The sequence below is a fragment of the Aulonocara sp. 'chitande type north' Nkhata Bay genome, linkage group LG13 (genome assembly GCF_057382095.1).
Source record: "Aulonocara sp. 'chitande type north' Nkhata Bay isolate Kocher_YH1m ecotype deep benthic linkage group LG13, A_spYH_male_GT1.1, whole genome shotgun sequence".
NCBI classification, from domain to species: domain Eukaryota; kingdom Metazoa; phylum Chordata; class Actinopteri; order Cichliformes; family Cichlidae; genus Aulonocara; species Aulonocara sp. 'chitande type north' Nkhata Bay.
Genome location: NC_141356.1, coordinates 22679167 through 22703061, shown reverse-complemented (window position 1 = coordinate 22703061; position 23895 = coordinate 22679167). Strand labels below are relative to the sequence as shown.

Here is a 23895-nt window from a genome sequence, read left to right as displayed (position 1 = left end):
GTTCTGGGATCACGTTGAACTTGACTTTCCACATCTGCTCCAGTTGTTCCTTAAGTTCCTGTTATGTCATTACGGTCTTTGAAATAATTGGGCGGGGGTTCAAATCCCAGTCAGTGCTTGCATCCAGTAATGGTACCCAGGTTAGCCTCCCCCCATGCTACACATGCCACTACCCTCTGATACAGGGGTGTCAAACATAAGGCTCTGATCTAATCCACCAGACCTTATGTGCTCCTTCATATTTGACCACAGAGTTTGACCTTTTAACTGTTTTCTGTAAATTAATGGAAACTTTATATTTGAAACTACAATAACTTAAGATGGACCTTCAATTCACCTGGTTTTAGTTCCACTAGAGGGCGCTGTAACCTGAACACATGACAAAAGCTTCAGAAAGTAGGTCCAATTTAAAAAAAAAAGAAAAAAAAATACAAAAAAAGTGACACACTTAAACCCGTGGACATGTTGAGGACATCATTAGCTGATAAATGAAGTGACAGGAAGCGTTTTAGTTGGACATTCAAAAAGGTTCTTTTATTTTTTTTTCCTTATTTTTGCCCATTTCTTTGTGTTACACTCTGTTTAGCGAAGTCACGCCTAAATCCACAAACCATCGTAGTCACAACTGCAACTATTGCATAAATACAAAGCAACATACAGGTGATGCTCAAAAACGTGTATGACTTGAATGAAACACAAAGAGGTTACAGAGTGCGATGGCGAGAGGAAACAAGATGCAAACACTCACAGCAAAAAGAGAGAGAAAGGAACAACTTTTTTTTCTTTTTCTGTCAGCTTTGGTTTTACGTGGTGAAATCTGTCACTAATCAAATAAAAGTGGGTTCACATGATGACAACAAACGAGCTTTACAGAGGCAGCGATGTCACGTGTACCATGAGGGTGACCTCCACAACACAGGCTGTAAGGAAGGTGGGGGCAAACAGGAACTACAAGACAGCGATTAGACAAGCGTGACTCAGAGTGGGTGGGGGGTGGGGTTATGTCCACACTCACTTGCCCAGAAAAAATAAAAGCACCAGGTTTTAGGCATCCATATGAGGTACTAAAAACCATACGCAAGAAACCCAAGTAAACTTTTTCATTGATGGTTATGATTGGTTCTTTCCTCGCGGCAACAGTGTTTCTGTGCAATGTGTCTTCATCAAGATTGAATCATTAACAAAACCACAAAAAAAGAGAGAAAATAATATACAGAAAGCTCTTATTAGCTCAAATAAGTTTCCAAACAATAAATATGTAGAATAAATTCATAGAAGATAAAACACACACACACGACTTCAATCAGTCTGAAAAAGGTAAACCAAGAGATCCAACATGAACGTTAGTGCGCTAAAACTTAGTGAGTGTAGATTTGACTTGTGAAGGGAACATCTCCCTTTTCAAGAGCTTCATATGTGACCTCAATTCAAGCAATGATACTGTATTTATATAGAAATGTTTTAATAAATGTGCAGTGCTTAGTATTAAGGATTAAAGTCATTTGTGATTACAGAATCTCTCATTTTTTTCATTAATCTTCTGGAGATAATAAGATTTATTGGCTTTGTCCATGCCTGTTTGAAAACAAAAAGCCAAACAAGCCAACTCTTATCTGGAAAAAACTTGGATGTGCGCTTCTTTTTTTCCCCAGTGCCCATATTGAATGGATATAAAGTATTTGAATCACTGCTGGTATATTTCCTTACACTCTTTTTTTTTTTTGTTTGTTTGTTTTTTACAACCACATGCATTTACATCTATGGATAAAGATATTTTTTTTCTTCCTTTACATTTAAAACTCAAATCAAAAATTTGCATTCGTAAATCTTTTTTCTCTCCGTTAGACTCAGGCTGGTCTGAGAAAAGTGTTTGTGTATATCCGAGCGCCTGTGTTTGCCAGAAGAGCAGTAGTGTCTTCTGTCAGGTGGAGGTCTGGTGGGGGCTCGTGGTTCCCTGCCCTCTCCTGAAGATTTTTCACAGTTTGTCCGTGTCAGGAAAGGGGGGGGGGGGGGGGGGGATACTACAACAACAACAACAACAACAACAAAAATCCCCAACTCAAAGAAAAACTAAAAGAGAGAGGATGGGGGAGGAGTCCTGCCCCCCAGCAGATAGCCTCCCTCCACTTCAGCTTCGTCACTCCTCGTCGTCGTCGTCTTCCTCCTCCTCGCCGTCGGACAGCGAGGCGCAGGGGCGGATCTGGCGGTAGCCGTCCAGCCACTTCTCCACCATCTGAGTGACGAGCGGGTGGTTGCGGCGGCGGGAGCTTTTCTGAAGCGCAACCAAAACGCCGCCCTCTGTCACGCAGCAGTCCAGCCACTCCCGCAGGAGCTTCTCCTGTTGCTCTTCATTACCCATCTGAAGGACAGGAGGGGACAGACATGACCATCAGAGGGAGCCCTGTCACCTCACTACAGCCCAAACACCGCTTACTCCTTCTGAACAGTAACTCAGAACAGAATAAGAGAAGCAAGGCTTACAAAGTGACACGGTCCAGACCACATCTACCTGCTGCTGAACTTCCTGAAACTGCTAGTCTGTAGTACAGGTTCTTCCCCCACGGCTTTTCTGTATGTAACACATTTGCATAACGCCTCTAGTGGAGAGTTTTAATACCCACAAACAAAGAATGGCAGCTCCAAGTCTGACATTGTTATTTACTGGCTAGATCTGCATTTGCTAACTCCTCAGATACTTTTTCCTTTCTGCACGTCTGACACCAGAGGAACTGCAGACTGAGTGAATTTCTTTATTATTGGCAGCACCGTCCCTGGAATAGTAATTAAATCCTTAATGTTAAACGCTGTGTGGCTATGCTGCTGTTAGTTTTGATCATTTAACCATTGCCCACAGCTACGTCAAAGCTGTATTTCAGAGGAACCACCGCCACCAGTCCAGTAAACAACACTGGAAGTGGGTCACTGTGTTTTCATACCACTTTTTATGCTGTAGAAAGAACTGAACTTAACTTCAGTGTTACTAATTAGCAAATCTCTGTGTGTTTGTTGCACACATATAGTTTATGGAAGCACCACACTAACCAGCTGATAACAACTCTCCACCCTTTGGTCTAACTGTGGCCATTTCTGGCTCCTCCAACTAACAGCGCTGGCCAAAACACTCACACTGAGGCTCCAAAATCTGGAGTCCAGAAATCATTGGGTAACATCATGATGGGTACATCCATCTTTTAAATACAGTCTAAGCAATTTATTTTGTAGTTTCTAAAAGCAGGTGAAAAGCTAAAAAGAAAAATGGAAAGCATACAGGCGACATCTGTCCTTACAGTCTTTTCCTGTACCTGTAAATGAGCATAATGCAGCCACTTAATAAAGTAGAAAAACACCACGTCTGTTGAGTGCCTTACTTCCTGCGCTGAGAGGAAGTGAATGTGAAGCAGCTTCCTCTCGCTGTCGACCAGAGGCAGGAACGTCACTGTCACGTCATCGTCCGTGTTGAGGTTGGCGCCTGCGCCGCGATTGTCAAAGCCATCGTTCTCCATGGCCACCAGCGCTGAGAAGTGGCCCCGCGTGTATCCCAGAGCGATGGGGCTCTTCCAGCAAAAGCTCTGCTCCCACAAAAGAGGCAGGTACACACCTGGAGGGACGTAAAAGACACAAATTCACTATACTATATCTTTTGGTACTGCATAAATATATACTGTACAAATATATAAAAAATAGACTACTACACTACTGCAGCAGAGTCTGAAACGCTGACAAAAAAGGATGCACATCTGTTTACTACTTTTGTGAGCAAACTTAAAATATTTAATTTGAATATTTTGAATTATTTTGGTGTTATGATTCAAGGAGAAGATGAATTATGACGTACTTCCTTTAAATAGAAAACAAAAAAGATCCAAACAACTACTAAGTACACCTCATGATTTAAAGGTTTGTAACAGCGATAACTTGACATAATATTTTCCCCTACGACTTTATCCATCTCTCACATCATTGTGGGGGAATTTTAGGTCATGTTCCTTTCAGATATCGTTTCATTTTATAGAAGTTTGTGGACATTCGTTCATGCACAACTCTCTAAAGATCCCACCCACAACATTGTAGTCAGTTGGAGATTGGCATGGTCTTTTACTAGTCCATTGCAACAGCTTGTGCATTTTCCAGTAGTTCATTTTGCTCAGTTAAGTTCCTAACCGAATTACATAAACTGGAAGTACCATAATAGGAGCTGTTTGACTTCTCCAAAGGCGTTTCAACACTTTCACTACCTCCTTTAGGATAGGATACACTGGGGCTGTCTTTTATGAAAGGATCATTGCGATGGACCATCTGACCATGTATTTTCCATTTCATATCATAATCTGTTTTGTATTTTCAGCAATAACCTGTTAAATGCACAGCTAGACTCTGAAGATCATGCTGCTGGAAGAAAATCTGCTTCTCATCCAGCCTTGCAAGCACTCTCTATGTCTGATCTCTAAATCCAGATTATGAACTAATTTATCAAAGTGTATTCTGTATAATTCCAGGGCATTAGTAAGGTCTGTTTTACTTTGAGTCAGCTGGGATAATTGATGGATGGAGAATATTTTGCTTCAGTCATAGAACTTCTAAACAAGCAGGAGGGAAGGATTTACAATCAATCACTACATAAAACATGATGCATTTAATTTCACACATTTACAAAGTGATTATTGTGATGCCACAATTACAGGGGAATAATCAGCCTTCTTTGGTGAGCGGTGCAGGTTAGTGTCTCAAAAACGAGCAGACCCAATGAGGAAGCTGAGGAAGAGCTTGATGCAAACCTACCAATCAAAATACAGCGCACGCTCAGGTTTTACACGTTCCCCTCTGAAAATGCCATTTAGGTCAACAAGAGGAGGCTGAAGGAGGATTAAAATGTGCATGAGGTCCTGAGGACTGAGACTCAGGTGGAGCTCGGGATTTATTCAAAGAAGAGCTGCATTGTTATGAACTAATCCACCATATAAAGCTGAGATCTGTACGTACACAAACACTATTTACAATTATTAATGAGCCGTCTGTCTGTTAATGAATACACTTTTATTTGTTCTAGAAATAGCAGAGAGAAGTCGTTCACTGTGTGCACACTGCTGAGGAAAAATAAACAGCTCAGTTAATTAATTTCTGCTTTGTTTCATGAAAATACCAGTATTAAAGTAAGTTGGGCTCAGCTTTAAATGCTCAAGTGAAGAGTTTTAGGACAGAGCCAAAGTGTTGGCATTGTACTCACAGTTTTGAGCCATCGAACCAAAATTCCAATTAGGCACTCCTTCTGATAAAATCTCCCCCTCTCAGTCTAAATAAATAAACACTCCTAGAAGCAGCGATCACAACCAGAACAGGCTTTTTTTGGTGTTCGATTTAGGGGAATTTGCAGTAAAACTGCATGCCATGAACATTAGCAAATCATGCTCGAGTGACTGAGATATTTTCCTCTTCAAAGGGAAACTCCTGCAAACACATATGCCAGAAGGTCAGCTGCAAAAACAGCACTATCCACAACTGGCAGTCACAAAACTGACACTGTGCCTCTTTAGTAAATCCAGAAGCTTTTTAATGATGAAAGAAAGCTTTGCACTGCTGCTGACTGTTAGCAAGTCTGGCTCTAGATGTTGACTCGTCTTTAAAATCCAGATTTTTGTAATGAATTGATATTTTTCACAACAACACGGTAAGGATATGTTATAGTGACTTTAGATGCACGTTTTGCCATCTACCCTCTGCACATTGTAGTTTCAACACAGCAGACACACTGGTGTCACACTGTTGAGGTGATTAGTGTACGGTCATTCAGATTCTCAGCGCACCCCTTTGACAGCTGATATGAGGCATTTGTGTTTAAATGTGGTTGTGTGCATTATAGACAAACATCTCCACTTTGGTCTCAGCCGTTCAAATGACATTGTTCCAGATGTCTTGTGGTTTATTTAGCTCTAACACTGTGAACCCAAGCTCTGTTCTTTTTAGGAGAGAGGTGCATCATCTGACCACTTCTGGGAAGATTGTGGAATTTGTCTGAACACATACCTGAATGCTTCAGACCAGCAAACTGCTAGAACATGTGCTTTTATAGAGGTACTCTCACTCTCAAACTGTCTTTTTCACATACACGACTTTGTTTTACACAAGCTATTATAATCTAGAGTAGGTACTAACTAACCCTCACAAACACATCTGTAACCAACACCGCTATTGAGGAGCCTGTGTGTTGCTACTCTCCTAGTAACCGCTGTGGTTTTACTGGGTTCACTTGTTCACCACTTTAATTGAGGTACCCCACCCCTCTCTATAGGCGCCCATAAGCACCCCTTCCTCTGTGTGTGTGTGTATGTGTGTGTATACATTGGCTCCTGGCAACAGTAAATCACTGGTCCATCAGGCAGGCTTTACCACAAGCAGTTGGCCCTTACATAGCACTTTCATCATCCCCTGTACAGCATCACTCAGCAGGCAAATTGAATCCAGACTGTTTTTACTGCTAGTTGTAAAGGTGGCCCCCGCTCTCGGTGCTCTCAGGATTGTTTGACTGTTGATGATTTTCATATGTTCAGCTGTATCTGGATGTCTGCAACCACAATATGAATTCTCTGTGCTCCTGTGACTCATCCTGGCATTTTATGTTGTTTTTGTTATTTTGAGCAACATGGAGCAAAATTACCCATTAAATGAAAGACACTAGACTAATAACTGTTGTAAACAATAATTACTGACGGATCAGAGGGGCAGTTATGTCACCTATGAAAGTTATACACACACACACACACACACGTAGGCTGGAACTATTTCACAAAGGAAGTCTAGTTCTACGTCCGCTGGAATGATGCTGAGCACAACAGCAAACAATATTTGACCGAAACGTTATTTCTTGCTCACCTTGAAAACGGGTGTACCCGAGTGTTTCACCACGGAAACTTTTGTAGTACTTTACTCCATAGACGATGATAGGCCTACGAAGTATGTGTGCAAGAACGAAAATGTGGGTCTGTTCCAAGCTGGATCCTGGCTGCAAAAGAAAAAAAAACAAAAAAACCCCACACACACACAAAGTCAGAAAAATACAAAACAATGCTCTAGGACTCAGGGAAGCGATAAAATGAGGGTTCTTGAATGCAGCTAGGATACTCTAAATGTGAAAACATGGAAAACACTAATTTAATGAGCTTTCACACCCAGATATAATAACAGCCCACCCAAATACTTAGTCAGTGAGGTCACAAAGAGCAGTGAGAAGCAGAGAAGTGCTGATGACAGACAGGATGCACTTTCAGAGGGCATTACAGGTTAAGTATACTGCACCAAGAGCAGTAAAACTTCTTGCATAATTCATGCATTATTAGCGTGTCACGTTTTAAGCACATCAAGCTCCTGTCCTCCATGTTTGTGTGTGAGTGTGTTTACTTCCATGTACATGTACCTGGCTGGCAAGGGACAGTATGAAAGCCCAGTCTTCCTGCCACTGTTCCTCTCGGAGGGAAAAGTGCAGACCAAAGCTTTGGGAATACCACGACTCCCACTCCTTCCAGCGGGTGTAAAACCTGCACAGACACACACAGATACACACGCACACAAACTGTTTAGCCTGTGACATTATTTGACCTCTGTGCAGCAAGGCGTGGGCTTGCAATTGACTACATTCCTCCACGTCTGTCGTGGTTTGGGCTGGATGGCATTACTCATTATATCTAAACAGCAATTATCTCACCAAAAAACCCACTGTTTCTCACAAATAGACGTGAGTCACGCTGGGCTTTGGAGTCAGACTCCGTGCCCCTCCACTCAAAAATGTGTTTTCTTTTTTTTTTTTCTTGTCTCTTTCGTGTACAGAACAATTTATGTGAGTTTGACACCAGAAGCCTGCATTCAATTTTCATCTGCCTGAACACTTGCACCTATGAGCATGTTTTGGAACATCGCAATCATTTTGGAGCCACTCGTGATTCAGGGTGCAACTTAAATAATTTCATGTGGAAGTTTCAAGAAGAGAATGTTTTGGGGGTTTTTCCAATTAAACTAAGAAGATGCAGGAGTCATAACAGATCTTTGAGGACATAAAATAAAAAATAAAAAAGCCCTTGTTTCTTATTTCCAGATCAAAGTCTCTGATCTCTTTATAAGCTGCCAATCTAAACTTAGGATTCGTAGACCCCGGCCTCTAAACCACATGTTCCATAGACACGCTGAAGGAAAACAAAATGTAACTTGACACTTTTGAAAGTCAAGCTTTTGTTTTCCTTCAGTGGTGCACTTGAGCTCAGTCATTTCATGATCCACGAATGTTTCTGTGTAAAAAGGTCAGCTAAGCAAAAAAAAAAGGAAACACTGGACGAGACAGGGATGTCTGTCGGCAATAAGTTAAGAGTAAACATATCCCTGTTTATTCAGACTATAGTACTTAAAAAAATGTAGCTTTTTTGCCTATTTAAGTTGTCTCCTAACTACTAGTCATTAAAAAGAGCAACATACAAGCTCCAATTTCTGTTAACACCTGTCTAAATTTTATGTTTGGTGCACTGTGTCATTCAATGTAACATAATTTGAATTGATTTAAAAGACAAGTGCAAATCAGCTCGAACTACACACTTAATCCCCGTGGCGTCGCCTTACCAGTGAGAACAGTCGTGCAGACTGTCATGGAGGGTTTTGCGGAGTACTGAGTCCTTGTCATAGATGCCCCACGTAGCCTGCAGCACAGAGTCAAGGAGGCAGTCCCCAGCTGTGCGGTTCCACAGGGCATAAAGTCGACTGTCTAACCTAGTCCCCAGCTCCAAGGACCAGTTGATGATGGGAGACTCCTCTTCAAGTTCTAAACAAGAGGGGAGACGGCAGGATATCTCTTCAAAAATTAAATAAAATAAAATTCAAGCAATAACGATAATAATAAGGAAACATGCTGTACAAGGAAGTGCAACAGTGTGGTTGTACAGTGGTCATGGTGTTTCAGTATTAGCTAATGCCTGCTCACATCTGTGAAAATAGTAGTGACATAACAATGTCTGCTTGTAAACCACAAAACCAAATGACTACTCAGGCTCAGGTTATGACAGGAAACCTAAAAAGAGATAAAGACAGAAATAAAGATACTGTATGGCCTAATACAATGTTTGACACACACTGAGACGGTGAACCACAGAGAAGGCTACACAAAAGAGCAGGGACCTTCAGGAAGAAAGGTGACGGCTTTTATAAGCGTTTATGTGTGACCTGAAAGGAAGTACAATCATTCAGCAATGATCAAAGAAATTCCTAAAACTCATTTAGGCTGATTAGGACAAAGGCAACTGGTACATATCCTGAAGTGAGAGCGCTTGGCAGATTGACAAACAGGAAGAAGAAAAAACTGTTTGCAAGCAAGAAAATACCAGTTAGACAACATAGCCAGCCTTCTGCTGCCTCCCTGTTATAGTATACAGTTTGTGAGGGGACTCCCCTTGTGTGCCAAGCAGCCAGACCATCAGGGGATCTGGTTTCTCTCTCACATGCTAAAAATAAGTGCATGGATACTTGAGGACGGCATGTGATATGTGTTCATAAAGCAGAAAAGAGTAAATATTTCCACCTTTTTGTACGTCTCGGTCCAGCACCTCATCAAACAGTTTTTCCTGAACTGCTGGAGGCAAGTCCTCAATGTCTGAAACACAAAGAAGAGGAATAGGAGCAGGTCTTGGTTTGATTTACATTTTACCCTGATAGATGTGTGCATCTTTGTTTTAACTACCTGTAAAACTTTACTAAAATGACAGAAAAATTTCTCTGACTCATTTCAACTCAAGCCACCATGTTTTGTTCTCTTCACAACAGCCCGTGGCTTTCACTCTCTGCCCTGAGCTCTGCTCAGCACAGTAGCTTATTCTTTAGCTAAAATAAATGAATGCATTGACTTAGTGGAACTGAACAGAATGGGTTTCTATAGTGGCCAGAAGCCAAGGTCGGCATGTCCTGAACACTCTGCAAAACAAAAATCCTTAGCTTAGCTACCAGCTTCAGACTGAACCACTAGATCAGTTCCACACAGTACAATTCAACAGAAATAGCACTGAATGCCTGCAATTTTACCAAAACACACTGGCAAAACACTAAATATGGCTTTGCTATGAATGAAAGTCAAGCATGGCTGGTGCATAGTTGGCAGTACGTGATATTTTCAGTTTGCTATTACAATACACAAACAATGTAGCCTCCATGTTGTGGCAGCTGGAAACAGACAACCGTGGCATTATGTCCCCGCAGCGATCGAGCAACAAGCAATCTTATACGCCAGAAGTAAACAAAACAAGCATTCTGATACACACTCGGAAAGCCAGACGGAATGGCTTGGCTGGGTTTATTCAGCTACAGACACTTTGAACGGCTTCTGGAATTTATGTTATGATATTTTGTAAACTGTTTTTTTTCTGGCTGCATTTACTCGTTTGTCTGCTAATGCGGTGCTGACCTGCAGGCAGGGTGAATGTCACTAGATCGGTGAGGAAATAGCAGGTGAAGTCTCCCTTGCGCTGGTGAAGAGAGGCGGCTACCTCACGACGGATCTGCTCTGTTAGCTCGGGACAAACCATGGCTGGAATACACTTGGCTGCCTGTTGGGATACCTGCAGAGAGGAGAGCATATAGAGAGAGAATTTAAATCTACATAAAGCGTACAGGATGCACAGAATAAGAAAAAAGCAAGAGCATTTCCTGCAACTACAAAGAACCATAAAACCACAAACTAATGCAAAACCAACTGAATGCATTGCTCCACCGAGGCCTAAGAAGAATAAAATTTAACAGTCACAGCTTCAGCGCCCTGAAAGTCACTTGACTTTGATAATATCTGATGGAGTTAAGATAAAGAGATCTGGAGAGATTATTCTGAACAAATCCTTTTTGTCTGATACGTTATGTCAATTTAGAGAGGCCAAGAACAAGAAAAGAAGTCAGTTCATTTTTATATTCTTACCTAGACTGAAAAACCAAAACCTTCTATGAAGAGAGAGATTATGAGCAAAGTGGTAAAATTATGACTGTGTGAAGCATCCGATTTATCTCTCCTTTTAAATAAACCTAGTAAATTTCTGGAGATGCCATTTAAACAAATTCTACCACATTCGCTGTCTGAATACTTGGGAAAGTCATTCATTTTGGGGTCTGTAGGCAGAAGACTTAGCTCACTGTGTTCTGAGCTAATTTTACTTTCACTAATCAAATCTAAATCACCTCCAGGACACAGCAAGTTCACGCAGGTGTCAGCTTTGGGGCGTTTCAGAGACATGATCCAGTGGTTACTCACTAACCCTGTTGGAAAAGAAACTGGGGCAGCGGCTGAGTGTGGGTGAAAAGGTGTGTGTACAGATAATCCGGGATCACAGTGCTGAAGGCAAGAGGGGTGCAATCAACATCAGCACATGCACAGTTCAAGCAGACACACATGAACTCAGCGAGCCTCACTGCACAGACACACCAGGATGCTGAACATATAATACCAATGCTATTAAATAATTACTGACAGAGGAACATATTATTATACAGTTTGTGGAACAGGAGTGTGCAGCTGAATTTAGTCCCTCTCTTTCCTAAAAACACTCTGGTCCTAGGACTTCTCCTGGCTGATCTCACTAAATGAGAGTAGGAGAAGAAGCTTGAAGCCAATTTTGGGGTCATGCAGATACTCATATTCAGAAATAAAACTACATTTACTAGGTTGAGTAGAAGAGCTCAACCAATAGTATTTTTCTTATTTAATATTTATTTAAAGTATCCATGTGTAGGTGTTATCTAATTAAAAGTTGTTTTTTTTTTAGATTGAGCCTAATTTTACTTTCCATCCATGCATTTTCTTAATCGCATCTCCAGCTAGGGGCATGGGGTGTATGAGTCTGTCCCAGCTGAGCCTGAGTGAGAGACTGGGTACACCCTGGACTAGGTCTGCACAATAAATCGAATGTCAATCACGATTGTGATTTTGGCTACCCACAAAACAAATGAACACAAACAGCCGACACTGAAAATGTGTGCTTCAACAATACAAAGAAAAACCAGATCAAGCACTCCCTAAATTACAGTTCGATGACGTGCCTGCCTGTGCCAGTCGTAGTGGTTTTCCCTGTATTATGCAGCATGAAGTTTCCTGGATGTAGCCTGGACAAGTAACACTACATTAAAATGACAAAACTACAAAACAAAAATTAAGTGTCTGGCACAGCAGAAGGTGAAGAACCTGTTCCCAGAAGTGGATCATCATTGGTTAGTTGAAAATATTTCAGATTTAGGGCGAGTGGTATTAACCAAGAATGAACCATATTCAAAGAGTCCTGTAGAGCTGCGTCTGCACGACAAACCAACACAACTAACCCATTCAACCACCTGAAAACACACCACTAACTACAGTGTAATCAATACACGAAGGCCAAGAAAAATAATTAAATGGTTGCTAGTATGAATTGTCCATCATCAAGCAGCAAAACAATGCAACGGAAATAAAGGAGCAGTGTAGGGGAGTGTCATTTATAAATAAAACATTTTGTCGCTAAAATCAATAAATAATTCAGTAGATAACGGTGATCTTATTATTGATCCAAACAATTGTGATAACCATTTTGGCCATAATTGTGCAACCCTACCCTGAACATGTCACCAGTACATGTAAGCAGCGCTAACACAGACACAGACAACCATTCACACTCTCACATTCACAACTGCAGCTAATTGTAAAATTGCCAGTGAGTCTAACAGGTATATTTTTGGACTGTGAGAGGAAAGCAGAGCACTTCGAGGACACTTGTACAGACAAAAGAGACCACCATGGTTGTGTGTTGGTTATATGCAAAGCTTTGCAGACTATCATTTACAGTTGAGTACATCCTACAAAGAACACAGAAGTTATAATATACAAAGTATGCCTTTGTAGTGAAGTGAAACGGAGCGTTAAAAACAATTAAAATGCCAACTTAAGCCAACTATGCTCCTGCCGTTTTGAAGGACTTCAGGCAAGATCCCCAAATCCTTTACTCTGTGCAGCTGAAGCCCTATGAAAACAGACACAAACTGGGCACCACAATTTCTGCTACAAGGACTTAAAAGCTAAACATGAAGATCCCAGCCGACAAAGCGTCTTGTAATTAATCATCTACAGTATGACCTATATAGTCACGTATTTAATATGGTCTAGTGCTTTGATAATCTACAAACATAATTCAGAAAGTTGATACCTTAGGGTAGGTGATTTCTGAAAGCGAACCAAGTCTGCACTGACCTCTGTGAGCAACACTGCCAGCATGTCCTGTCTCTGGAAGCGGATGGCTAGGTGAACCAGCGTGAAGCCATCATCGAATGCTGAGGGCCGGTTTAATAGGCGCACCTCGTCGGACGTTAGCTGTCTTGCGATGTCACCTCCCGATGTCTTGTAGGCTTCCACAGCTGCCAGGTCACCTTCTACAACACCTTTCAGACAAAGAGGGGGAAGGAGAAAGCTCCCATCAATAAACAATGTTACCAAGTGATCACTGTGGACACAGTTTTGAAGAGAAGACCTTTTTTTTTTTTCCTGCTTTGCCCCACATTAGCACAAATTTTGTGCATTTAACTGGCAATCATTTTCATGAAGACATTTAAAATATAAAAATGAAAAGGCTCTGCTGAGAAAAATAAATCCTTTAACAGTCCACTTTTGGCTGTGGAAAAAATAGGAAATGAGCAGATGTGCTGACCAATGCAGTCGAATCACACCAAGTCTTAACACAGCAGAGACATAAAAAGACAACCTTGCGCAGAGGTCAGTTTACACTACACTAAAATATATGAAATATTGGAGATCTGAATGTGCTTTATCTCTGTGGCAGCTGTGACAGCTTTGAGACTTTGCTGACTTTGAAGTCAAGGGGAAAAGACATCAGGGGGCAGAGTGTGATCATCAGAGTGTGATGTTTTTTTCACCTCCTTAATCTTCATGTTTATGTTGTAGCATAAGCGTTGATGGATATGTTTGAGCAGCTGTTGGTGTGTCTGTTCTTTTCTGGTGCAAAGTGTAAATGAAACAACCAACTTCCAGAGAACAAACTCAAATAGTTACCAGCTAATGAGACACTACTGCAGGAAGAGTCATTCTGTGAAAAAAAAAAAAAAAAAAAAAAAAAAAAAAAACCAGCAGATTTTTTTAATATATTAACTTTTGCATATGCAATGAAGCACTGCAAAATTGTATGTTTACTTGCAAATTGAGTTATAGTATAATTTAAATTTTTGTCCATGAACTCACACACGTGATTTGCGGACATGAACTGTTAATAGTCAGCTTTATGTTTTAATATAAGTTGACGGAGACTTTTATGAACACGTTCTGCTCAGAATGAAATAAATAAATTGACATATTTGGTTTTCACATCCTTTGTTAGGGAAGGTTAATGAAGTTTAAGTTAAACTAAAGAAAAAGCTCAAATTAAAGGAGAAGCGATCCATCTCGATGTGGCGAGGAGAGAACTTAGAGGTGAGTGATTGAAGTGGCTACCAATGAGAGCGAAGGATACTAACTGACAAATCACAGGGCTGTAAATATGGTAAAGGGTTACCTAGGCAACCGGAGCTAGGCTCACCTGTTAGCAGCCAACCATCAGCAACAAACCAATGTGTGATGAGCTTCTTGCCCGAATACCTCTTAGATTGTGAAGAACATTTATATAGAAGCTTTATTTTAGAAAATAAAAAAAAAACTAACTCAAACATTATTGTGTAAATAAAAAAATAGCTATAATAAAAAAAAAATTAAAAAAAATCAGGAACAGGAAATGTGCTCAGCTTTAGTCTTTGTTATTTTGATTTTTGCAATATTGAATTTTATTATTGCACTCTTCTGAACTTCGTAAATCTTACAATTTGCCAAATTATTATCAGCATTATAATCATCAAACTAATCCTGACATTGCAATTAATATAAAAACATAATTAAAACACTTATACAATAAATGCTACATTTAAATAAGAAAAACCAATACTGAAATGGAACTGAAAACAAAAAGTTAACCCTACAAAAAAAACAAAGAAAGTACTGGTATCCCTCAGCCTCCTAGTAGATGCGCCTATGGTATCAATTTCAAAATTCTACGTGGTCTCGTTCTCGAGTTATCGCATTCACAAACTTGGGTGTCCACGCCACCTGTACGCTTGCCCTGCAGGGTGATGACAATACCCCATCAACCTTTTGCAGCTGAGGGGTAAAAACTGATAGAAAATACAAAGCTATAATAACTCTTGTGCAAGCCTCTAGTTCTGTGATCAACCACAGTGAGACAAAATAACCTATTAGTAGTTTAAGCAGAGTAAAACATTGAGCTAAATGTGTTTTTATGAGTAATGAAAACAAAATCAAAGTGTAAATTTCTTTCAAATATGACAGCAGCCACAGAAATATCCTCTTCCCATTTCTAGCGTATACAGTAAATTCTCATGTGGTAGTCTCTCGTACATTTGATAGCTTAAAACACTGTTGCGCTTTTGTTCTCGCGTCAAAGGACCACACACAATGCTCAGCTGCATAATCTGCATGTGAGTGAGAGCGAGAGAGACATGGAGTGGGTAGAAGGACTTGCTGTGCCATGTGGAGCTGGCTAGCGCGGTGAGGGATGAGGAGAGAAACTACACAATAGCAGCGCAGCGTGATAGAAGGATCACAAAACCACTTTCCAAAAAACACTCCATTAGCGTGGGTGTGCCTGTAGCCCTGCAGTCAGTACTGTACTCACAGATCCTTTGGTGAACACAAAAGGCTCCAATATGCAAACAGACATACACTTAGACAGACTAATTAGACAGAATGGATCAGGCTAAGTGATTCTTGTCTTGTCTATTTCTCCTACAAAGGACGCACATTTCAATAATGGTGATAGCGGGCGCCTCCATCATAGCAGAATCAACAGATGGATGTGGGTGATTCAAAGTCTATTTGTGATTGGTACAGTTTCCTGTTTAAACAGCCGCTTCAGAGAGAAAAACAGAAGAAGTAAATATTCTGTCAGCATACCTTCCTGTTCAAGGACACCTGGATTGGACATATTAGACATCTTTATTTAACAGGAGCACTGCTGAAAAAAGTACGTAAAAGTAGAAGAAAAACACAAATTAATAAAGCGCAACTGAATTTACAAACACATTTTATAGTAATAAATTCTCCTGTACTGTGTGGGTTGGCTAAGTGGCATTTCTTAGTGTATTGTTTTGTTACTGTTGGTGTAATAGTAACATGTTGGCTTTTCCCTGCAATCACATATCAAAATGATGGCCCTGAATGAGGTTTGTAGTAGTCTGACATTATATTGAGCATCCTGCTGGTATTGACACACCAATCTGCTTTTTGTCTGAAAGGCTAGCAAGACAATCCCTTAGTATGTCACACCTAACCAAAACAATGAAGTTGGCATTGTTTTAGCATTTTATAATATAACAATATGATTTATAAACATTGTGATATGCTGCATCGTAACAAATGTTAGCATTTCCTTCGGGATTAATAAAGTATTCTGATTCTGATAATTCAACACTACTGTGGAAAAACAGGCATTAAGAAACAGTTTCATTGCATACACTTCTGTTGTTTTTCATATATTTAATGCCAGCTTGGAGTAAATATTACATAAGAGAATACCATAAAATTATTAATATTCATGGTCTTAAGGGAACTAAAAACAATCCATCATTACAACTGCATCTAGATAGAGACATTACAGATGGACCCTTACTGTGGAAAATCTGTCCATATACTGTAGATAGATATTGTCCATATCTGACAATGAGACTTCGGTAAAGACTGAATTAAATTAATGTTCTGATTGAACTATATCATAAACTATATAAGTATATATATAGCAACAATGTATAAATGTGTGGAAATATTGCTGCATTATTACTTTTATCCTTCAACCGGGAAAGGAGGACATGATTTTGTTTGATGTTTGCACATTCCTTGTGTTCACATTGGCTTCCGTTGACTATGCACCTGTTTCCTTTCACATTCCTAAAGTAGGAGGATCCAAGTCTTTATGCTGTATGAGCACTCCCCTTTTTTACTAAAATAAAGAAATTTGAAATGTGTAAATGTAAATAAAACAGAATGTGATGGTTTGTAAAATCATTTGGATCCTATTTAACTGATAATTAAAAAAAACAAAACAAAAACAATATATCAAATGGTAAATCTGAGGAACAGTATTCTGAAAAATGTATGGTTATTTTGAATTTGATGCCAGCAACACAAGAAAATAAGTTCAGGTCAAAGAGGAGAGAGAGTAAGCAAAAGTTTAAATGTCAGCATGTTATGGCGGTGCATCTACACACACTGCATGAGTATTTTGCACAACCGTAAATGTGCCGGTAATTCAAAATTACACCAGACTACACCTTTCTCAGGAAAGGCCTTGCTTATTTTAGGAAGATGATGCCAAACCACATCCTGCCCATATTAGTGTGGTTCTCTAGTAAAACCTCTGGGTATTTAATGACATAATAATAAGCATTTTGTTTATTTACCAACACAAATGCCACACGTGTTCAGTTTAAGGATCATGGGTCATGCACACTGTAGGAGTGACGGTAAGTTCTACAGCCACAGGCATTTTCTATTTTTGACTTATTTTACATGGATCGTGCTAATTTTAGTGCATCAGGCTCCTCAGTAAACAACTTTAGGTATTGGGAAACCGTGACCACAGTTTCAAAACTATAGGAGTGAAATTTTAACTTCTTTGCCCCCAGCACTTCATCACAGGTTTGATTTTGTGAGAGGCTGTTTGTCACATCCACTATTCTACCATAACATTAAAACTACTGACAGTGACAATCTGAAGTGAATAACATTAACAATCTATTTAAAATACAATGTGCAGGTGTGGCTTGAGGACCATGGCAAACTTCACAGCACTGACTTGAACTCATCACCCTTATGTGACTGAGCATCAGCAAGCAGAGTCAGCAGAACCATCCCAATTCACAGAGGACATCACTGTAATCACATTACATTTTTCTGTAATAATATAATGCATTTATTTAATTTCAATAATTACATTAGTCCCTAATCAACAATTATGCTGTTACTTGTATTATATAAACTATTCAAACTGGCTTCTGTAGGAAAACGGTCTACAGACTTTGAAGAGCTCAGATTACTTTCATTTTTAATGCATGAAAGGACAAGAATGTTACTGTAAAGTGGCAGAAACAACTATCCACTACTGCTAATACAACTTTGTGTCTCTTTGTAAGCATCAGCAAAGACGGCATGGTCATATGAAGCTAGCAGTGAAGAACCCTGGATCCAGAGTGCATGCTGACCCCAGCCTATTAGCCAAAGCTTGAACAAATAATAAAAGCTATGATGAGCAGACGGGCTTGTACCCATACCTGGTGCGACAGTAGACTCTCCGTGGCCACAGCACATCTGTGAAGTGCTCTTTGGGCTGTTTTTCATAAAACACTAAAAGAAAGATCCTCTTTAGGACTGGGATTTGTGTCAATGTGTGGGACTGTACATTCGAATTATATGACAATAAATCTCAGGTCATGTTGTACAGTACTGCAGAACATATCGAGTAATGTAATAAATTACCTTTCTGCAGGGAGTAATTAAGTAAGAAAAGGTTTTAGGTTTTTCAAAACATTATAAGTAATTACTCCAGTGTTGCTCAGGACACACCCTATTATGCACTTCACCCAAAGGATGTGCTGTGAGCATTCTGGTACCAGATGCCAAAAGACACCCCAAGGAGGTGTCCATGTTCAAAACAGAGTTACTTTGACAGCACCAGGGATTCCTACATATTATTATGCAGGTGATTTTATTGTTTTCATGCTGATCGGTGTATGTCTATGAACTTCAGCTCACAAAACTTTTTGGCAGCACAACAGATGTTGTTTGTCAAAACATGCAGCCTTAAAAACATGTGATTTCTATTACTCTTGCATGACGTGTTATTTCATATTTCACGCTTTAGTCTGGCTTCATGCAGGATCAGAACCCGTGACCAGGCCTGATGTAGAACCACATAACCACCGTGACATCTCCCATTTGTTAGTGAAGACCTGTTATGTCTCAAGTCTCAAGCTGGGCGTTTTCACCATTGCCATCTTTTTTTCAAATGTTTTCTAATTAAAGCTGACAAGCAAGGAGTGGTTCTGACAGTGAGGACACTGTAGAGTAATGGGCTAACAATTTAAGATTAACAAATCATTAACCAATAGGGATAACCCTGGATGATCCTCATTTCTGTGTCTAATAACTACCATAATTTACAAACTGAGCTTCATGTTTTATTCAAAATTTCTTCAATCTAGTGACTTAACCAAAAAGTCATCAAGAAAATGCTCGAGATCACAAAGTGGGCTGAGGGCAGTTTTCCAGTAGACTTCTATACAAGTGAACTTTTTTGGCAACAAATAGAAGTGGCCCTGCTGGGTATGAAAAGCTTCTCAGGTTTAAGGCACATCGGCACATCTGCAGAGGCTTCACGTTTCAGACCCAGAAGCTGCAGCCGTCTTTATAGCATGTATCTGTAGAACTCATGCTGAACATAGCCCAAGGTTATCCAAAGCAGGTTTGATGTGTCAATGCTGACTGAAGTGACAAAGGTTGTATTAATTTGTAAAGCATCATTTTATACTTAAAAGTATACCAGATACTTTTAAAATGGAGGATTATTGACACTTTTTGTTATTTACTTTCTCTTATTAACAGTAGTGCAGCATTTGAGCACCTTAACGACAAAACAAACAATATGTGTCTGTGGTTCCACATGAGCAGCAGTTCTAAGACACAGAATAATGTCTGTGCTGATAAACACAGATATTATTCCTCAGATCAGAACAGATGGCATGAGGCAGATATTGATATAAAACTTTCCGAAGTATGTCTAGTGAACCTGCCAAATAGGGAGTGAATTTAAAGAGATGTCTTTGATTTCTTTTCCTTTAACAGAAGAGGAATGAATTAGGAGACATTTCCAATCAGATAAGGAATGTTAACACTTGAATAAGCCTAAACAAAATCATGCCTACTTGCAAGAGAAATTTTTGACCAGATGAGACTTTGTCCCACGGGAACAAGCAACACAGACATGAGGGAATTCAACATCTGACATGCAGCAAGAGACCCAGAGCAGAGCCAGAAACAAACTATCTGCAGTGATATTGCTCTTACAGGTTTTGAGGAATGTAGCAGGAAAAAAGGCACAATTTTTAATCACTAAAAGGACTTCATTGCGATACCAAATGCAGGCATGACTGTCAAATTTGTGCATATATAACACAGTATATATAACACAGAATAATCAACTGTCAGAGGGACAGATAAGGAAAACAGACGGGAGGTTGAGTGGGCATACAGAACAAACGCTACTCATCCATGAAAAAGGCAAGAGAAAGAGTAAGACAGTGGTGTGAGAGAGGGAAAAAAAGAAAAAACTAGTTGTTCCTACAATGCGCATCCTTCCTCCCACTCTGCATTCGCCAGTGTACAGTGTGGGTGGCAGGACACTTGCTGTCTTTATAGTGAATTTTTTACTAGCTGAATACAGAGGACTTCCAAGCATACATAGTGTGTCTGCAATGTTAAGATTACATTCAAGATAATCTAGATACAGTTCTATAAACTGCTTAGTAAATAGTTGCCTTGCAGGTTGTTAAGCAACATACTGTGAATCATTCACACAAATTTGGGAAAAATGTCATTTCACGGTGTTAGCTTGCCTTATATTATTCACTTGACTCACTGCCCATCTCATAACATAAGCAAAATACAAGTCAAACATACTTCAGTGAAGTCATCCATCCTTAAAAACTCACCAACACAAGCATTGAGGAACAGCCAATCACTCCGTCTCATCCTGTTCTTAATCTGCTTGAGTTTTTTGAAATCCACCTCAAGATCTTCTTTGCTCCCAATCCCAGCGCCTGATGCCAGTTCAATCCTCTGAAAGTCCATGTTCACCTCTGACTCCCGCTTTAACGTTGGCGGTGACCTCCTCTGGCTGCTGCTACAACTCCCTACACCACCCACCACACCTCCTACTCCTTGACTAACCATGTGGCCAACAACAGCCCTCCTGTTGTCCCTGTCCTGGTCAAGTTTTGAGGATGATTGTTGACTCTCAGGTTCCGATGCCAGTTCGATGGGCTCAGCCAGCAGACTATTGGGTGTGGGGTGATCGCACACAACACACTTGAGAGCCTTGGCCCAATTTTCATAAGTGCAGGCAGTGCAGGTCCAGTGCTGTGTATGAGTGTTGAGCCTGTTACGGTCATTATATTCCTCACAAGTGTCTGTAGTGGTGGTTGGGGGAGAGGGGCGACATCCAGAGCCTGAGGTCTGGGGTGTTTCTGTGGGGCTGCGTGGCTGCTGGGTATGATGTCCTTGATGGGCTGCATGCTGCCCATGCTGTTGTTGGTGTTGTTGTTGTTGAGCCTGCTGCCTCTGGCACAGGCACTGAGTACACCGGATAGCTCGAGGCCAGTTCAGATAGGTGCACATGTGGCACGACCACTTACTACTAGGCTCAGGTACGTCAGCAATGCGAATGCGGGGTCGGGCGCTGGAGTCTGGACAAATAAGTAAGCTAGATCCCCCCTGAGATGGACTGTTGCTGAGGTCTGCAGGGCCCCACTGATGCACACTGGCATCCAGGGCAGGGCTGCACTTGAAGGGCTCCTCAGTAATGATGGCACCCCCGCTGGGCCTCTGAGCGCGGCACATGGTGCACTTGATGGCTGACGGCCAGTTCTCGTATGTGCAGTATTCACAGGCCCACTTGGCAACCAGCTCGGTCATCGTCGCACCGCCGCTAAGGGAGGCTTCCTGCCGTTCAGAGGGACTCAGCTTGGCAGATCCACTCTCAAGGAGATCACACAGCAAGCAGCACACTAAGGTTTAAAGGGGGGAAAAAACCCAAACAGATATGTTAAATAAATAATAAAAAAGACAAACCACAGTATCTTATTAATCAAAGGCAAACACTTCAAGAAGGTAAAGGGATTAAAAATTAGCTTGTTTCTCGGTTTAAATGAGCAAAATACACTGCCAAATGTCCCAAACAAAGCCTACTTATTTACAGCCACCTGTGTATTCAAATTATTGACTGGCAAACAAAATTTTAATAAACAGATATGCCCACTCTTGATCTGGTATTAATTTGTAGTAATAACCAAACTATTGTTTAGAGACCCACAAAAACAAAGTGCAAGGGCAAAACTGCAGCCTAGAGTGCAACACTGACTATAAACACATACAGTTAAGTTATATACACCAGGCACATGCGCCCTACAACAACCAGGCAAGGTAATAAGAGACAAGGACAGATGAAACCTGACGCCCAGCAGGGAGGCGCGTGACTGGTTAAGAGACTTATGCACAGAAAGAAAATTCGCCGTAAAGCTAATTAAGACCTTAAATGATCCAACTGTATGTGTCCCACGCTGTATTCTGAACCATGAACACCAAAATAAAAGATAAGGCTGGCTCCGACAGGGCAGGTCTGTAGTCCCGTTACTGTTTACGCCACGCCTCCCAAGTTTACCAACACACAGTGAGAAATTCAACATTTTTTTTGTGAGCTGCATGTTCTGAAAACAACTGTGTCAAGTAGCTTTGGTACTCACAAGCAACTAGCAAAACTGTCAAGACACTCCGCTATAATATACTTGAATTTATTTAAATAAGCATTTGACTAGTGTGATTTACAGCCAGTAGTGGTAAACTAACAAATGACACTGTACGGCTGTGTCGTGTCTTAACGAAACCAGCTAGCTGTCACTTACCTTCCATAACAACCGCTCGGTTGCCATCCAGGATTTATGGCCAAGCTAGCTGGCTGCGGCTCGCTAACGTTACGGGATTATGTTTTGCTCGTAACCGTCTGAGAGGCCCTTATCAACTCTACGAGAAGGTGTCTTAACGCTGTAACCCTCACCTTTTGCTTTGCTGTGTTTACACTCCTCGGTCCCCCCTCCCCACGCCCGGTGCAGCCAAAACCAATGGAGTTTCTCCCCCCACCCCACCCCCGGTCGGAGAAACCAACTCCACTCCGAACTCAGGCTCCTCTCACTTGGACGAAACTAGCCGCATATTTACTTCTTTTGGGGGCGCCGTTTACTTGGCAGTTGACAGTCCACACATACCGCGTAGCAAGAACCCTCCCTCCCCCCTCCCCAGGTCCCGTCCCTCGGCCTGTCTCTTCTGAGTTTTTAAATCATTTTCCCGTTTTCCACAAACACCAAGCGGACGGACTTTAATGGCGGCACAGGGAAGGGAAGCAACCGAGGCAGGGCTTAAAAATACACTACGAGGGAGAGCAGAGAGCTCTGGGCCGTGTTACAGTCAGAGGCAGGATCAGGATTTACCACCCGAATCTGCTGAGCAAGCCGATTGGTTGACACATGTGTATCCCTTGACACGGACCAATCACATTCTACGTCTCTCATTCCAATTGTTAAAAGGCTCAGTCAAAGCAAAACAGACTCGGATATCACAGAAATAACGAAAAGAGCCATTAGAGCGCCCGTTCTTTTAGTCGCTAGGCTTAGTTAGTCAGAGTAAAATGTGTTTGTTTTATAATTTATGCATCGCAATATGTTGCATCTCTGGCAATCAACCACGTGGTATTCCCCCCTAAAAAGGGACGAAAGGATGATGTCATCGTAAAAAAATACTGCAGCAAGCAGTCTGCAGTAATGCATGACAGCTTGATCAACAGTTCCCAGCGTGAAACTAGTGACGATATTGGTGAGAAGCTCCTATCATCAAAGCAGATTTTTATATTCCACAATAATTAATGATTCCCCAATTCATTTTTCACATGCAAAAATAATAATAAAATTAAAATCTATGACTAGCTTTTTTTTTTTCTTCCCAGGAAATCCCAAACTCTTCTAAGCACAAAGTTTTCTTTACATTAT

At 40.8% G+C, this 23895-nt stretch overlaps 1 protein-coding gene across 2 annotated transcripts; it reads right to left on the bottom strand.

Moving 5' to 3' along the window:
* Positions 1-506: 506 nt before the first annotated feature.
* Positions 507-23138, bottom strand: zranb1b (zinc finger, RAN-binding domain containing 1b). 2 transcript variants are annotated; one of them, XM_086259239.1, is made up of 10 exons: positions 22911-23138; positions 20791-21864; positions 13223-13410; positions 10427-10580; positions 9551-9622; positions 8599-8797; positions 7409-7529; positions 6868-6997; positions 3369-3598; positions 507-2359 (listed from the first exon to the last, which is right to left on the bottom strand). In XM_086259239.1, the coding sequence occupies exons 2-10, from the start codon at positions 21770-21772 to the stop codon at positions 2138-2140; spliced, it is 2298 nt and encodes a 765-aa protein (XP_086115365.1). In that variant the 5' UTR covers positions 21773-21864; positions 22911-23138; the 3' UTR covers positions 507-2137. The 2 variants fall into 2 exon arrangements, with proteins under 2 accessions (XP_086115365.1, XP_086115364.1); XM_086259238.1 differs by having other exon boundaries at positions 22759-22956.
* Positions 23139-23895: the final 757 nt, after the last annotated feature.

Excerpts from the sequence above, each read along its gene's own strand:
- zranb1b (XM_086259238.1), bottom strand. Across the intron at positions 13,411-20,790 it reads GTTCCTCAATGCTTGTGTTG|GTGTTGTAGAAGGTGACCTG; the intron begins GTGAGTTTTTAA and ends TTTGTCTGAAAG. Across the intron at positions 10,581-13,222 it reads TGGCAGTGTTGCTCACAGAG|GTATCCCAACAGGCAGCCAA; the intron begins GTCAGTGCAGAC and ends TCCTCTCTGCAG.